Below are 16,562 nucleotides of genomic sequence, written 5' to 3' on the forward strand. Positions count from 1 at the left end.
GCCTAATGCACACACTGGAGCATACAAACCTTCAGGACTGTGTCAGCAAGGTCTGTGGGGGTATGCAGTGGGCGTCCCACGGGATCCACGCCTTTCCACTGCAGCCCAGGCAGAACAGCCTCCTCTTGTACTAGGGACTATTTCCTTGAGGCCCAGTTGGGCCTCAGGTGGGACCTCAGAGGGAGTGCTGCTGAGCACCTTGTGTCACCGTACCTGAAGGCAGCATAGCTTACCTGGTGACCGTGGTGCCTGCAGATGAACCTTGTGTCGGTGCTGGCTGGGTGGGGAGCTGCCCCTGGCGAGTCACGCAGGGAAATGCACCCACAGTCGTAACTCTCCTTCCAGTGCACTTTGAATGAGTCAACGGTGGGAAATACCCAGCAGACTGCAGGTGATTTTGGGAGCCTTTTGGACTTCCCAGGCTGCAGCCCTTTGGGATTAAGTGATATTCAAGCTGCTGAATGTCTCCACCACAAGTCCCTTGTTTGGTTGAGCAGGTACCTGGCGTGGTTCTTCACATCCTGACCCTGGCAGCCTAGTTAACCCATCCCGGTCGGGGGGCTTACCCAGCATGTATTGCCCTGGATTGTGTTCCTCCAGGGCTTGGGGTCAGCATGTTTGGGTGGAATGGAAAGCTGCCACTGTGCTCTTCCATGGCTCCTCTCTGAGAGACGGTGTGTGAGTGGACACCGCTGCTCTGAAGAGCGAGCCTGGGCTTTAGATCAGACTGAAGACTGGCCTCGGCTGGCTTGTTGAAGGCCACTGCCGCTCTGGACAAAGGTGGGCTTTCTGTGAATGTGGCTGGAATGCACTAGCAGACTGGTGAGCCCACCATCACAGTGGCCCTGACTGAGTGTGGTGGGAAGGTGCAAAACAAGCAGCAGAGGTGCCTCTGTGCGCTCAGCTTTGAGAGCAGAGCCCCGGATGCAGGCAGAGGCAATGGGCAGGACAGCAGCACAGCCCCAAACCCACCTGTGGAGGAGCCTGTGACGCGGGAGTTGCCTAAATCCGATACTCACTACAGTGAGGTTGGAGAATGGCCTGGTGCCAGCCTGAGAGCCACAGTTTGAAAAAAGAAAAAAAAATCTACAGGTAGTTCTGAAATTATGAACACAATAGGGCAGGAAAAAGAATTCTGAACTTGGAGTCAAGATAAATTTCACTCTGCTGAATGCAGGTCACTCCAGCGCTTTGACCTTCCATTACCTCATCTCCAAAATAAGGTTGTAAAAAACAAAAAGAGTTACACCTACGGCACTGGTGTAGAGGGGAGTTTCCAGGCTGAGGGAGCTGGCAGTGGGTGGACCTCCTGTCCTGCCATCTCAGGCCCACTGCTTCCTACCTTCCTCACATGTATCAGAAGTATCAGCCAGGCCAGAGAATCAGGTTCAGGCAGAACTGTCAAGGAATTCCCCTCTGCTTCCAAGAGGCCCATGCCCATCCTTCCTCAATGTTCCTTTACTGAGATTTGTTGCAGCTGTAGTTTCTGTGTTGACAGGAATCCCCATTCCTCAGTATCCCCAGCCTTTTCTCAGTGTAAGGCCTTCCCCCCAAGAACAGAACCTACATAGATAGAACTGATACACCTGTGGAATTGGCATATAAATGTTTATTAAGAAAACAGAGATAGCCTTTGAACCTGCTTTTTAAATAAATAAATAAGGCTTTCAGGGGGTTTGATGCATGTGCTTTTTTTTTTTTTTTTTTTGAGACGGAGTTTCACTCTTGTTGCCCAGGCTGGAGTGCAATGGCACGATCTCGGCTCACTGCAACCTCCGCCTCCCAGGTTCAAGCAATTCTCCTGCCTCAGCCTGCCTAGTAGCTGGGATTACAGGCGCCCACCACCACACCCAGCTAATTTTGTAATTTTAGTAGAGACAGGGTTTCTCCATGTTGGTCAGGCTGGTGTCGAACTCCCGACCTCAGGTGATCTGCCCATCTCGGCCTCCCAAGGTGCTGGGATTACAGGCTTGAGCCACCGCGCCCGGCCATGCGTGTGCTTTTCTTCTCCACCTGCTCCTTCCCCTTTTCCTTCTCCAAGCTGGAGCGGGGAGCTCCGGGAAAGCCAGGCTGAGTGTCTGGGGCTGAGGGGGCTGGTGCTGTTCACAGAGCTGCTGGCAGGGGCTCTTTTTTGCTGTCAGGCGGGAAGAGGCCCCAGGGTTGTTATAATCAAGCTTGTTCCCAAAGGCAGTCCCTTCTTCCCAGCTGCCTGCTTTCCACCACAGGGAGGTACACAAGCAAACAAAACCCCCGAGGGCACTCTTGTTCCTGTGATGCCACGCTTAGGAGATCTCCCCAAGCACCTCTGTTGCCGTCTCCGCCTCAGTGAGTGGCGTGATCCATGGCGCTCCGCAGGTCATTCAGCAGGTGCTCATCCCATGCCGGTATCGCACCTCGCATCGTGCTGGGCTCCAGCAGGGCAAAGGGGGTTCGGACACCAGTCCTTCTGGGGAGTTCACAGTTGGGGGCAGTTGGCAAAGGGCTTTCCCTGGGCAATGAGCCAGAGAAGCTTCTCCAGGAGATGGCATCAGAGCTTGTCCCTAAAGGATGAGTAGCACTCTGCCAGGTAGAAGGTAGACAAGAGGGTCTTAGCCGGCAGAGCAAAGAACACAAGCCAAGCTATGGAAGTGTGGAGCAAATGTGCAGTGGAAACAAAGGGGAATGTGACCCTCCCTCCTGCCACCTCCACATCACTTTCAGAGTCTCCTGCATGCCTCTCCACCTTGGCCTTATATTAGAATCTCCTGGGGAGCTAGCTGTAACAATACCAGGAGATGCCGGCCTCATCCCAGTCTGTGAACCAGCCTGGGTGGCATCCCCAGCTCTGCTGTTGGGCAGTCAGTGTGAGGAACCCCAGTTAAATGCATGTATTAATGTTTGTTTGTAGATCTGTCACCTAGCTGGACTCTGAGGTCACAGCCCCCCAGAGCCTCACATGATGCCTGACACATCGTAAGACTCCAGCAGAAGCGAATTCCTTCAGGCACTGTCTTTTGAGGGAAAACTTTACACAGCTATACCAGGTGCACACTTTAGGTATTGCTGCCACCATCTCACTGTCAAGGCGTGGTCTCGAAGTAGAGTGCGGGATGTGGTGCTAGATGCTCTGACTCAGCATCACTGCCCCCTGGGATCAGTTTCAAGGTCGGACTGTGTCCCCTGGAGTTTCAAGGACACCTACGCAGGACTGGTGTGGTTTTATCAGGAGGCCTCACTGTTGGTTTCCTTCCAGGTATACGGATCCGGGTCTCAGACAAGGGCGTTCCAGTACGTCAGGTAAGACTGTCTTGCCCTGCCCCAGCCTTAGCAGTGCTTTGGAGCAGGGGTCATGCCAACTTGACAGACAGTTCAGTGTCTTGTATATGTTAACCATTTCCACAACGCTAACACTATATATTGATTAAAAATTTTTAATTTTATGATGGGAAAACTTGCTGTTCTCTGTTTAAAAGTTAAAATTTGCATTCATCTCCATGACTATCGTGACTCATGTGCTAATCTTTTACTGCCACCTAGCGGTGTGTGGGTGAAGTTGCCCAGCTCTGAGGGTGACTTGGGTGATTTCAGCGCAGGTGGAGTTAAGAGATGGCCTTATGCATCCAGCAGACCTGTGAATGCCAGAATCTGACCCATTGCAAACATGGCTCGCGGGGTGGAGGAGATAGTCCTTGTGGAGGGCACAAGGTAGATAGTGTTCTTATGTTGAATTTCATGCTGAAACTAAATGCAGATAAAAATATATTTTTTGAATAGATTCACATGGTGATTTTTATTGCTTTCTTGGCAACCCTTATAAATCCACTGTTCTGTTGTTCCATTCCGTTGATGATTAATTTTAGAAGGCAGTGTGGATTCTCAGAGTAGTTAGGATAGAAGCAGTTGTGTATGCCAAAGTGCATCCACCAGTATGTGGCTATTGTAAATTCTGTGAAAGTTTCTGGTATCCTGAATTGTTGTAAAACCCAGTTCTATATTTTGAACCCACATATTTTCACTCTTCATTGCAAATACTCCAGTATGCCTGTCAATCAGGAAGTGTTATTCCTGCTGTCTTGGGGCCATCCCAGGGGCACTAGGGTGAGATGGTGGCTGTTGTGCAGGTCGGGGCAGCCCCCAAGTCCCACCTCAGCCAAAGCAACCACATAAAATTCTACCTACCCAGGACCCTTAGGTAGGGGTCCTGGGTAGGAGTCCCTTGGAGAAATGGAACTGGTAGTAAAATAAAATTTTAAAAAGAAATCAAAATAACCACTGTAGATTTTTGCTGAAAATATTTGTGAATTTCCATTTACTCCAAAAGAAAGCTGTGAGTAAACATTTACGCAGTCAGTAGTTTTTTCCTCCCCACCCATTAGTATCTTGCCTCAAGGGACAAAAGCCCAGAAGTGTACTATAACCAACTTTGTTGCCCAAATAGGCATGCATATTCTAAAAAGCGATTTAACAGGGAAATGGCAGCTGCCCCCGCTTTGGGACCGTGTTCATTTCAAAGCACTTAACGTAGGCACTATGTCCCTGGAGGAAACTATCATGGCACACTTCTGTATGGGGACCAAATTGTGGGCCTCCCTTGGACTGAGTACCTTCTTTCCGTAGTGACGCATTCTTATCCCATCCTCCTCCACTCACCCAGCTGTGCCCTTTTCTGAGGGAGTCTTGCTGTCCTCGGTTATGTGTGCCTGCCTCGGGCTGCCTCACCAGTGGCCCCCAGGCTTCTCCAGCCCCCACACCACATGGAATATCAATGAGATGTTGTGCGGTAAAAGGAAACCAGTCAGAACCCATTCTTCTTTCTGCTCTCATTATCTCAAGGGCATTGTGTGCAAAATTCATTTAAAATAGCCTCAGAGACTTTTCTTTTTGCTAGGACTAAAATATTTTGAGCATTCAGTGATGCCTGTGCTATGTGCTGTCCCAGCTCAGGACAAAATGCACCCTGGCCCACTCAGGGTGCCTGGCCCGCTCTGATGGCCTGGTCACTGTCCTGTGCCTGCTTTGATGGTCGTGGCTCATGCTCCTAGCTGCCTTCACATGCATCGTCCTCTCCCACACCACTTGACTACTTGAAAAAAGGGCATGAGCAGTTTCCCGAGACACATGGTTGTTAACCCTTTTAGAAAACCCATTTCATAACACTTCAGTAGTATTGATTTACTCCCCACTCTGGTGATCCTCTCTGGTTTCACGTTAGCAGAGTCTGAGATGATGAGGCTTCAGGGACTTTGCCATACTTGGGCAAGGGTTTCCTGACTTAAACTTTTTAGTTATTGAGGACTCAGCTGAGTTCATTAACTGACCAAAGTTTTGATGTTTTTCACAAGCAATTTTTTAGGAACTGAGCGTCTTTTAGTAATGCACGATGTCTGGGTCCATATAGTTACTGTACTAAATTAACCATTCCCCAAACCCATGATTGCCTTGAAACAACAGTGCAGGGAGTCTGAGGTCTAGGTGGCCATCCGCATCGGCACTTTGGCATGACTCTGTTTAATATTCTCATGGCCGGTTTTGTCCTCATTTACATAACAAAGGCATGCTATATTTTTTAAAAGTCACTTTGTCAAAATGACACTTGTAAAGAGCTTCAGGTTAAAGAGTGTGATCTATGCAATTTTGACCTTAAAAGTTGCCAGTTTGTCATGTAAAAGGCCCATGGCTCTCCCGTCTGCCCCACTGAGGATGACTGCCTGAGAGTCACCCTTCTTCCAACTCAAATAAACCCCACCCCCCAGTTTCAATATTAAATCATATTGTGGATGCAATGGAATGGCAGCTTTTAATGTCTTTTTATAAACGTGCACAGATGTATGTCATGAGTGCACTATTGTAATGTAGCAATACTGCCATAGTGATGAAGTGACTTTTTGCTAGTTTCTGTAAAGGAGAAATCATCCAAGGTTAGCAGGGATTTGCATTTGTGCTTGATCCTTGAGAATAGAACATTTTAAGCATGTTCATATGAAATACGCATTTGTCGTAAAGGAAAACGCAGAAATATCTGATTTACGAAATACCCCAGTAGTTTTTTTCAATTGAAAGCAAAACCTATCTGCGGTTTTCTTTTGGAAGTTTATCCTGACCCAGAGTGACCTGCTCCTCACTGGTAATGATGGAGGAGGAGAAGGAGAAGGGTCAGAGCTTTAAAAGTCTTCTAAGAATTGTAGCTCATGGAAAATTGGCGTAGAAAAAGTGCTTGTGCTTAGCAGTGAGGTGTCATTTTTACGAAGTAACTTTTTTTTAACAGAGCCACACTTTAAAGCTTCTGAAAATAAGAACCAAACCTTGGTAAGCGAAAGTTTGCTTACTTATCTTCACCTTCATGGCCCAGTTGATCACAATCCATTTGAAACATCCAAATATCCCTGACCGTTTCATACGAGGCGTTTTGGGGGGTGGCGACTTTAAGGTTGGGGGAGTAGGGAGTGACGTTTCTGTTTATTTCAACCCTCAGTATTGTTTGCCTTTATCTGTGATTTGCCAGTATGGGGATCACATACTGGAGTTCGTTCATTTCCGTGGATCTTGTTTTTAAAAGTAATCATGTGCTTTCGTACAGGTCAACTACTGGGTTCACATTAAACATGAATTTTCTTTGGAAACTTATGTAAACTCCATCTTTTTTGAGTGTATGCCTGTTTTAACTTACGCTTAGTTTTTAATTGTTAAAGGACTTCAGAAATGCAGTGGCGAACTCAGCCCCATCACTCAGCTTCCATCCTATTTAACTATCTCCACCACACCCAAAAAAAGCAAATCCCAGACATCAAATATATCATTTCATCCATAAATACTTTCACATTATAAACACCATCTTAGTTTGTAGGATTTTATTTTGACATTCAATTTTCCATTTGGGTTTTTGTTTTCTCCTGGGGGTGGTAATTTTTATTCTGGGAGGGCTTCTATGTGGTGCGTGGCACTAGCATATTCCAGCAGGCAGAGCCTCACCTGCCTCCCCTTTTTTTCCAGTGATCTAGTGAATGGCCTCGTGGCTCTCATGAACAGCAACGTCAGCAGCCCGGTCAACCTGGTGAGTGCTCCTCTCCCTCCACTCTGCAGGACAGCTCAGACTTTCGTTCATTTGTGAAACCATGAGCAGCACCAGGCTTTGCTTCATTTGCCATCGGCACACTTAGGACATTTGTGTTTGTTGCTTGCTAAATACTAGAGGAAAAACAAACACAAAGTAAGAGTATACAAAGAAGTAAAATATCTGCAAGGCATGGGTGAGTGATGTAATCAGTCCCTCCACCTTCTGAAGGACCCGGGTCTAAAATTGTGTGAAGCCTTTTGGTGGTAGTAGGTGGACATGTGTATGCATCTCGTTCTCTATTTAACAGGCGGGTCGTCATTATAAGACCTGATTGCGTTTTTAGAAGATGGAGGTTGTTCAGAGGGAAAGTTTTCCGGTTGCTGATGATGTCTGTCATTTAGCCGGACAGACCACCTTCATGGCTTCTTGCCTTCCCTGCATGCCTGCCCACAGCCCCAGAACCTCCCTGTTGGAGGGATCATCCAGCCTTGAGCAGTTTCAGTGCTGGCGAACTTGCTTCTGCTCAGAGAAATTCACCCTGTCTTTGGACAGTTCTGGCCGGCAGAAAGCTCTTCATATTGGACCAGAAATCTCACTTTCTGCACACCTGTCCACTGACCTCACTTCTCCACCTGGGGGCCATTCATGGCTAGTGTGATGCCTCTACAGTGTGGTAACTATCCAAGGATTTGAAGGACATGGTCCTACCCCCCAAGCTGCCTCCTCCTTGGTGCATCAGCCAAGGTCATGGTAGGACCTCTTACCCTTTCTATCACTGAGTGATTTTCTGAGCAGTTTTGTTCCATCTCATTTAAAATGCAAGGTTTCCAATGTGGACTGTCCAGCATTCAAGATGTTCTGCTTCTGTTGATGGCAGTGGACACAAGAACCTCTTAGCTCACAGAGACCTCCCCCTTAACCCTACCTTGGGGTCATTTCAGGTGCTTCTCCCAAATTACCTCTCCTGGTTCCTACACAACACTCTAAAGTTCAGGGAACTCTAAAATGTTGGCCATGTGACCTGTTTCTTGCAAACCATGTCACCTTTGCTTATGCATGTCTTTGTAACCAGCCATCTCAAATACATTGCAGACCATGCATTTTTCCCCGAGGTGAAAGGGAATTCTCATCACGTAGGAAAGAATGTGCCCTGGAGTGCTGACTCCATTCTGGGACTGTTGCTGATTCATGGGTACAGTGTGCCACTTTTGAAAAAACATTCACTTAAAACAGACCAGAACATGCCTCACACTGTAAGCCTCATTTTGCTTGCAGCGTTTGCCTGTGTACACTGGAGAGGCCCGACCCGCCCCTGCTCTGCGTTTTTGTTGCAGGTTCTTTAGCAAGGGTGTTGTCAGTGACTTCCCTGGGCAGCCAGGCTCTTCTCTGTAGACACCATGTTCCTCCTTCCCTCTTTGTGGAGGGCCTTTGCACAGGGACAGTTCCTAAAATTGGAGTCGTGTATCTGCCAGGAGAAAGGCAGAATCACTTTCTTGCAAATTTCCGTCGCTCCACTTGGCTAGTCATCCCCTCTGTGCTCCATTGAGGCCCAGGGTCTCTCCCTCCACATTTACCATCTAGCTTCAGGCTAACCGAGGACCTGGGCATGAAGAGGCTTTAGGGTATAGAATTATCAGACTTTATGGTGGTCTCTTATGATGAGGGCAGTGGTGGCAGAGTAAGAGTAACAGGTGCTCTGATGTGTGATGGGAGGGAGAAGAAGAGCAAGTGGTTTTCCTTAAAGCCCCTACAAGTATTCTCTCTTCATGAAATGCATGGAGTTTGTCCTCTGGCTTGCCGGGGACACTCGCCTGTGAGCGTACTCATTTCTGCCTTAGCTTTTGGGTGTGAGATTACAAGTCCTTCATCACTGACACGGTTAACACAGCTCACACAGAGGGGAATAGATAGTGTTAGGAGAGCTAATTTTGTAAACCTAAGCTTTTATAAAAGTGACATTGAAGTTATGTTAGATATGGAAATTGTCTGATACTCAGTGAGTGTGTGCCTTCATCAGAAACTCTTGACCTATCCAAAGCCCAGCCTTGTACACAGCAGCCTAGAGGCTGAAGGTATAGATGGTGCAGTTTAGCACTGCCAGGTGAGTAACTGTCATCTTGGAAGTGGAGTACCCTCTGGCACACGGAGCTCTGCTGAAGCAGTGCAGGGAGGTCAGACTCGGCCAGTAGACGTCTCTGCAGACACGCCTGTGGTCTGGGTGGTGGATTGCTGCTGTTGTCATGACGCTTATAACTGGAAACCGTTTCTTTCTTAGGGGAACCCAGAAGAACACACAATCCTAGAATTTGCTCAGTTAATTAAAAACCTTGTTGGTAAGTAGGATAAGTCATTTCCTGAGTAAAATCGACTGTGCCTGCCCTATCTGTTAATAACACCTTGACTAGAAAGTGGGTAATTAATACAAGCTAATTGAATTGGATCAAAGCAGAACTTTTTATCAGGAATACTTAAGTGTTTTCTAATTTTTAAGGAATAGAAAGATAAAGGAGGGCAGGATTGGTTTCTCCTCAGTTTTCATTGCAGGTTTGCATGAAGTGGGAGGGAGGAGGAGATTTGCTCCCAGTGTTTGAGGCACGATTGTATTAGATCATCCTACATGGGTGACAACTATTGGATTTCCGAACTGGTCATGTCAAGCATAGAATTTCAGACAGCAAGAGACAGCAACCACCAGCTGCGTGCTTCAGGCAGGTTTGAAATTCTGTTTGCAATTCTGGTCATCCTGGCCGCCACCCACTGGGGGCAATGTAGCATTGGGAGCACCCCATCAACGTGGACTCTTAGGCCATGAGAAGGTCAGGTCTTCCAGACCAGCCCTGGATTGCAGACATAGAGTGGATGAGCCCTTGGCCTCATCCTCAGACTTCCTGGAGCTCTGAGGAGTCAGACTCTTGGAGGATGTCTGTTGTCTGGGGTTGATCCCGAAATTTGAGTGAAGTCACAACCAGACTAGACTGGCAGGTAGGCCAAGGAGGAGTATGCCACAGTGTGTTCTGAGGTGACCAGACCCCGCTTGGCTGGGTTAATTCCTCCAGTGTGCCCTTCCTGGCATCAGGCTGCCATTCACCGGCATTGGTCTAATCGACCCGGATGGCTGGAATCCTCCCGTTGCTCGTGGCAGTAGAAGCAGCGGTCTTCCTCAGACATAGCCTGCATCATCTGTGGCTCCCACAGCTGCTCCGATGCACTTCCCAGCTTTTCCATCCTGAATCTGTGTGTTCCTCTTGCGTGAGGAAGGGGTAGGCTCAGATCACAGCTCTGTGCCATCCACTCCTTCACACCCTCACTGCACAGAGTGAGGCCCGTGGGCCAACGCAGCAGCAGCAGCATGAGATGCATGTTAGAAATTCAGACTCTCATGCCCTAGCCCAAGCCCCCAGATCAGGATCTGCCCGTTGACAGGCTCTTCAGGTGATCCGTGCGTGCTGACGCTTGAGAAACGCTATTTGAAACCTAAGGCTGCGGGGAGGGGCGCGCAGCTTCCCTGCTGTGCTTCTGTATATAGCTTTGTGACAGACCATCCTGAACCACCTGTGGTGGTGATTCGCTGCAGAGTCTGCAATGTGGCCTCCATGACACGGAGGCAGGGAAAGCCTCCACAGGCTTTCTTCTGCAGGTCTGGCTCACAGTCACTGGTGGGGCTGTATACTGCTGGCCAGTGGGTCCTGGGCCCAGCAAGGATGTGGAACAGGCCAGCCTTTGCCGTCCTCCGAGAGGTCCCTCCAGCTGGGTGGCTGCACATCTTGGGTCTCAGGGCTGTCTAGGCTCCGAGCACCCAGGTATGGCCCACTTGGGGCATCCACCTCAGGGATGGCCCCACACCACGTTTGTGGTCTCACACCAGGGTCATGCTCGGTGGGCACGTCTGCACTTGTTACCTGGTGTGGGTGGTCTGCCTTGGAGCAACCCTCTTGTACTGGGCGGTAACTCAGGCCTGTTGAGACAGAATAACCTGCCCGCCACCGAGCTCTTGCTGGGCGCCTGCACACAGTCAGCTTGGCCACAGCAGTTGCAGGAGCACTCCCTGGACTTCCATGCAGAATAGTCCCTCGGGAGCTCTGGGGCTTCTCAGAGAACTGCATTTCCACCGCCTGCACCCTATTCACACCGCATATGGGGTTTGACTTTGATGTGGATGGTAAGGCTGTGCTTACCCATGCTTTGTGATTCTCTCCTACCTTTTTTTTTCTTTAAACATCTCAGGTAGCGGAAGTGAAATTCAGTTTCTCTCCGAAGCCCAGGATGACCCACAGAAAAGAAAACCAGACATCAAAAAAGCAAAGCTGATGCTGGGGTGGGAGCCCGTGGTAAGTGCAGGGAGTTAATGCTGCCTTGTGGGGAGGGGCCTCCCGTGTCCTGTGTCTGCTGTCCTGTAGGCACTGACCCTTGTCAGACAGCCCCCGGAGGAGCAAGGTGGGCTCAGCATCCAGGCAGATAGAGGGTTTTCTCCAAGTGGTAAACAGCCTCTCCTATATCAGGAGTCTCAGAGAATGTTACCTGGGAAGCGGCTGGAAGCCCCTGCTCTGGGCTCTGTTTTCGTAAAATCTCTCATGCACACACACATTCTTACATTCTCTCATACACATACACTGCCATACAAACACTTGTACACACATATACTCACACTGTCTCCCACACACTCACACTGTCATATATACACTGTCATACAAACACACTTAATACAAGTATACTCACACACACTGATTTTCACACATACATATACATTCACACTATCATACACATTCTCACATTCATACACTCACATGTGCACACTCACTGATCCACACTCACATTCACACATACACTCCCGCTCCCACATACACACACACACACACACCCCTGACTGTGAACGCTGTGCCAAGGGCGCTGGCAGCACACGCTCAAAGAGCCCTGCGTAGCCCCAGTTGCCTGTCTATCGAGTGTGTGGGGCCAGGTCAGGGGCAAGTGGTCCCCATCAGCCCCGCAGTGGAGCCCCTGGTTGGATGCGTGCGAGACTGAAGGGTGTGGAGGAAGGGGAACTGCATGCCTTCCTGTTGTCTTCAGTGTGTCTACTGAAGGGGGCAGGGTGGGGCGGCTGCCGCCTCCCTGGGGCTGAGCCTGAACCCCGCCTGCTTCTGCTCTGCCGCCTGCTGTGCCCTTCCTGCCTTGGGTGACTGCAGGCTCCTCCCCGCCAGAGAATGCTCGCCCTCAGGGCTGCCTGTGTCCTTCAGAGACCACCTGTGTAGGGAGGTTGGCTGGGTTGGCCACATCTATAGAAGCAAGCCCACCTCATTTACTGTCACCTCTGCCTGGCTGTTCCCTCTTTGCCCACCCTCATGTGCCCCACTGAAATTCGGGCTCCCTTCGGGCAGAGACGTGTAGCCCTGTGTCCAGCAGGAGCCCGGCACCTGTCAGACCTGACACACACTGGGTGCTCAGCAAATGTAGGAGCATCTTGGCACGGCCCTTGGGTTGTGGCGCAGTCAGAGAGTCAGGGACGCAGTGGAGAGCTCAGTTTACCTTTTTAAAATGTGCATAGTCAGAGCTGAGTGAGTAGAATCCTAGAATATTGAACTTCAAAGGGACATGAGAGTTCCAGCCTGATCCTTATTTCATTCTGTGATGTACAAGTCTACGTAATCTGCTAAAAACTGCAGAAATTTGTTGAGTGAAATAAAAATACAATTACACCCAGACTTCACAAAATCGAATAATCCCAAGCTGTGCAAAACAGGTTATAGCAGCCTAGGTTTCTTGTTTTTTTGAAGCTTTGTAAGGGGCCATTGGCCCCTTTGTAAGGAGAGCTTATATTTTTAAACAAAATATTTTTTGAAGATTTAAATATACATTCACTATGTATTAACTATTGCTTTTTATGTGAGGTGTGTGTATGCTCAGTATCTTTATCTTTCTGGAATTTAGACCTATAATATTCTAACATTCTTGGAATGTGAGCCATCTACCACTGGTTTCTCTTCTAGTAGTAGTTTTAATTTATAATAAATTTTTGAGGGATATGATCCAAAGAAACTTACAGGCATTATCCATCTTAATTGTCCCAAGTGTGTGTGTTTAGCAGCTTGTTGAGATATAATTGGCAAACTGCACACTGCCCATATTTAGAAGATACAATTTGATAAGTTTTCATCTATTTTGACACCTGTGAAACCATCGCTACAGTCAAGCTGACAGACCTTCGCCCCCAGTGGTGCCCCAGCACCCCTTGGCAGTGCCTCCCTTCACCTTTTCTCTTTCTGCTGTTAATCAGCAGTTGATCTGGCTGGTTTCCTGTTGGCTGCAAAGCAGCTTCAGAAGAAGGTTGCTTTCTGTGGTGTGGGCTGCCGTGGGTTCCCTCTCAAACTCAGCCTCTTAGTATGGTGGGGGTGCAAGTGGGCCATGATCTGCTAGGCAGTGCAGAGGGTTGATGTCACGTGGGAGAATCAGGCGTGTTGATCAGATGCAGATCACCTTCCCAAAGCATCTTCCCGCCACTCCAAGGTGGATTTCTTCTGAAAGAATGGGGCACATGGGCATTATCTGAAAAACAATCTTGCCAGCCGATTCAAACTGGAGTAGACATTATACCAGCAAGAGGTAGTTGGGGTCTTTTGTGAGGTGGAGCTCACTTTACGTCAGTAAGAGTGACACTTGTCAGCTCCACAGTACATTCTGAAAGCGGCCCTGAAGGACTTCTGGCTTCTCTCGGTGAGCCGTGATGCTGGATGCTGTCACAACCAAAGCATGGTTCTGTGAGTGTTCCTCTGAAGGAGGCCTGACTGGCTGCAAGGTGGCACTTCCTTCCTGCAAGGTGGCACTTCCTTCCTGCGATGCCCTTCTGTCAGTGTGACCTTGTCTCCCTTTCTTGCTTTCCCTTTAAACAGGTCCCACTGGAGGAAGGTTTAAACAAAGCAATTCACTACTTCCGTAAAGAACTCGAGTACCAGGCAAATAATCAGTACATCCCCAAACCAAAGCCTGCCAGAATAAAGAAAGGACGGACTCGCCACAACTGAACCCCTCACTTTTAGGACACAAGACTACCATTGTACACTTGATGGGATGTATTTTTGGCTTTTTTTGTTGTTGTTTAAAGAAAGACTTTAACAGGTGTCATGAAGAACAAACTGGAATTTCATTCTGAAGCTTGCTTTAATGAAATGGATGTGCCTAAAAGCTCCCCTCAAAAAACTGCAGATTTTGCCTTGCACTTTTTGAATCTCTCTTTTTATGTAAAATAGCGTAGATGCATCTCTGCGTATTTTCAAGTTTTTTTATCTTGCTGTGAGAGCATATGTTGTGACTGTCGTTGACAGTTTTATTTACTGGTTTCTTTGTGAAGCTGAAAAGGAACATTAAGCAGGACAAAAAATGCCGATTTTATTTATAAAAGTGGGTACTTAATAAATGAGTCGTTATACTATGCATAAAGAAAAATCCTAGCAGTATTGTCAGGTGGTGGTGCACCGGCATTGATTTTAGGGCAGATAAAAGAATTCTGTGTGAGAGCTTTATGTTTCTCTTTTAATTCAGAGTTTTTCCAAGGTCTACTTTTGAGTTGCAAACTTGACTGAAATATTCCTGTTGGTCATGATCAAGGATATTTGAAATCACTACTGTGTTTTGCTGCGTATCTGGGGCGGGGGCAGGTTGGGGGAGACAAAGTTAACATATTCTTGGTTAACCATGGTTAAATATGCTATTTTAATAAAATATTGAAACTCACCAGTCATGGACTTCCAGTTTTAAAGGTTGTCTTTCTGCTTTGGCATGGCACTTGTTGGAGTGCTAAGGAAAATATTGGAGAATTTATTTTAAAAGAAAATTCTGAAAACATTCAGGTTTGTGCACTATATAATTTGATATGTAGCTATTGGAAGCATTTATATGCTACTTGGGCTGAGTGTATGCATATAATTTTCACTGCCATGTGAAGTTTTCAGATCTTAGCCAGGGTTAGAATCAGTTTTGTGCCCTTCCTTGGCAACACAGACCAGATGGAGAAAAAAAAGGTGCAAATTGTCCCCTCTGGAGAGATCTGTGAACTAGGCTTATTGAGTGAAAACTCTGAGAGCTTTTGTTTTCAATAGAAACCCTTTCAAGGTTTAGTGTTAGCATTTTGTTTTTCCTCTTAATAAATGGAAGAACAATGCGGTAAGTTAAAGCTCCACATTTTCCAAGTAGATTGGCTCCGCGTGACAACAACACAAACCTGAGCAGGCGCTGAGAGGATAAAGATTTCTATGTATCAGAAGCATTTAAAAATGAGAGATCCTAAGATACCTAACCAGTGTAAGCTAGACTTGCCTGTGCTTTACAACCACCTTGGGATTCTTCTTAATTGGACATATTTTTGGAATCCCAGTCTTGGGCAGGGCAGAGGACGATGTGGTTTTGTTTCTTTGTCATGCTAAATTCTCCAGAAGATTCTGGAACTAGGGTCAGTGCTAGATTGGTTGTGGTGTGAGAGAGAAAGAGGAATCAAAGATGGTTTCTTATTTATAATTTTAATTATTTTGACCAGAAGTAAGTGATATACCATTTACCGAGATGGGATTAACAGAGCTGGAAGCTCATTTGGGAACTACTAATGGTAACCAAGACATTGAAAAAGGAGTGTAGACAGGGAAAGCTGAGAATTTCCGGGGACTAAGCTCTGCAGTGCAATCTGGGAGAACATAAAGGCCCCAGGGTCCAGAATTCTCTTACCTAGTTACTTGCTAGTTAGTATCTGGAATTCTTCCATGGGATTCATTCTTTGGTTTTCTTGTCTGTGATATTCATAAAATATTTTCAGGGGAGGGAGGAGGAAGGAGATCTATCTAATTCATCCTAAGGAAAGAAGTAATGCGTCAGGGATGTGGTGTGAGGTTCATTTCCATGAATGTCCTGGGAAGAGAGGGAAGTGGAGTTGAGGGGCTTGGAAAGGGATGAATGGGTAGACAGAGCATGGTTACTGTGGTCTGAATGTTTGTGTCCTCCTATGATGCATGAGTTAAAACCTAATCCCCAGTGCAATAGCATTAAGAGGTGGGGTGCTTAAGAGGATTAGGCCATGAGGGCAGAGCCCTTTAGTGCCTACAAAAGGGGCCCAAGGGAGCTTTTTTGCATCTTCTGCCATGTTTTAAGGACACAGCAAGAAGGTGCCGTCTATGAGGAACAGCCCCTCACCAGACACTAAATCTGCCGGCACCTAGATCCTGGACTTCCCAGCTTCCAAAACTACTGGCAGTAAATTTCTATTGTTTATAAATTACCCAATCTGAAGTATTTTGTTCTAGCTAACACAGTGGTGCTCCTGCATCTCAGGATTGGCTCCCGATTGAGGCATCACTGCTATTGCTTACAGGGACGACACTGTTACAGCTGCTCTTATTAACTTCAGTGACAGTCATAGTGGGCTTAAGCAAGGTGCAGATTAGAGAGTGAACACACTGGATTTCCACTACACCCTCTTAGATACTGAGCCCAGCCTACTGGCCCAGGTGGACTCTTGTGACTCTTGTGGCATTGCCTCTGCTCCATCCCTGAT

General features: G+C 47.5%; 1 protein-coding gene across 7 annotated transcripts in view; it reads left to right on the top strand.

The window, feature by feature from the left end:
- Positions 1-16,562, top strand: part of UXS1 (UDP-glucuronate decarboxylase 1) — a 118,774-nt gene that overhangs the window by 80,600 nt on the left and 21,612 nt on the right. For 4 of the 7 annotated variants that reach the window (XM_034953601.3, XM_034953600.3, XM_063594552.1 and 1 more), the window contains 4 exons: positions 3,233-3,276; positions 6,970-7,030; positions 9,309-9,366; positions 11,258-11,361. In XM_034953601.3, the coding sequence (XP_034809492.1) occupies positions 3,233-3,276; positions 6,970-7,030; positions 9,309-9,366; positions 11,258-11,361 (267 nt within the window). Of the gene's footprint in view, positions 1-3,232; positions 3,277-6,969; positions 7,031-9,308; positions 9,367-11,257; positions 11,362-13,914; positions 14,756-16,562 lie in introns of those variants that run through there. The other 3 variants (XM_034953602.3, XM_034953604.3, XM_063594553.1) reach the window with 1 other exon arrangement.

The sequence above is a fragment of the Pan paniscus genome, chromosome 12 (genome assembly GCF_029289425.2).
Source record: "Pan paniscus chromosome 12, NHGRI_mPanPan1-v2.0_pri, whole genome shotgun sequence".
NCBI lineage: Eukaryota > Metazoa > Chordata > Mammalia > Primates > Hominidae > Pan > Pan paniscus.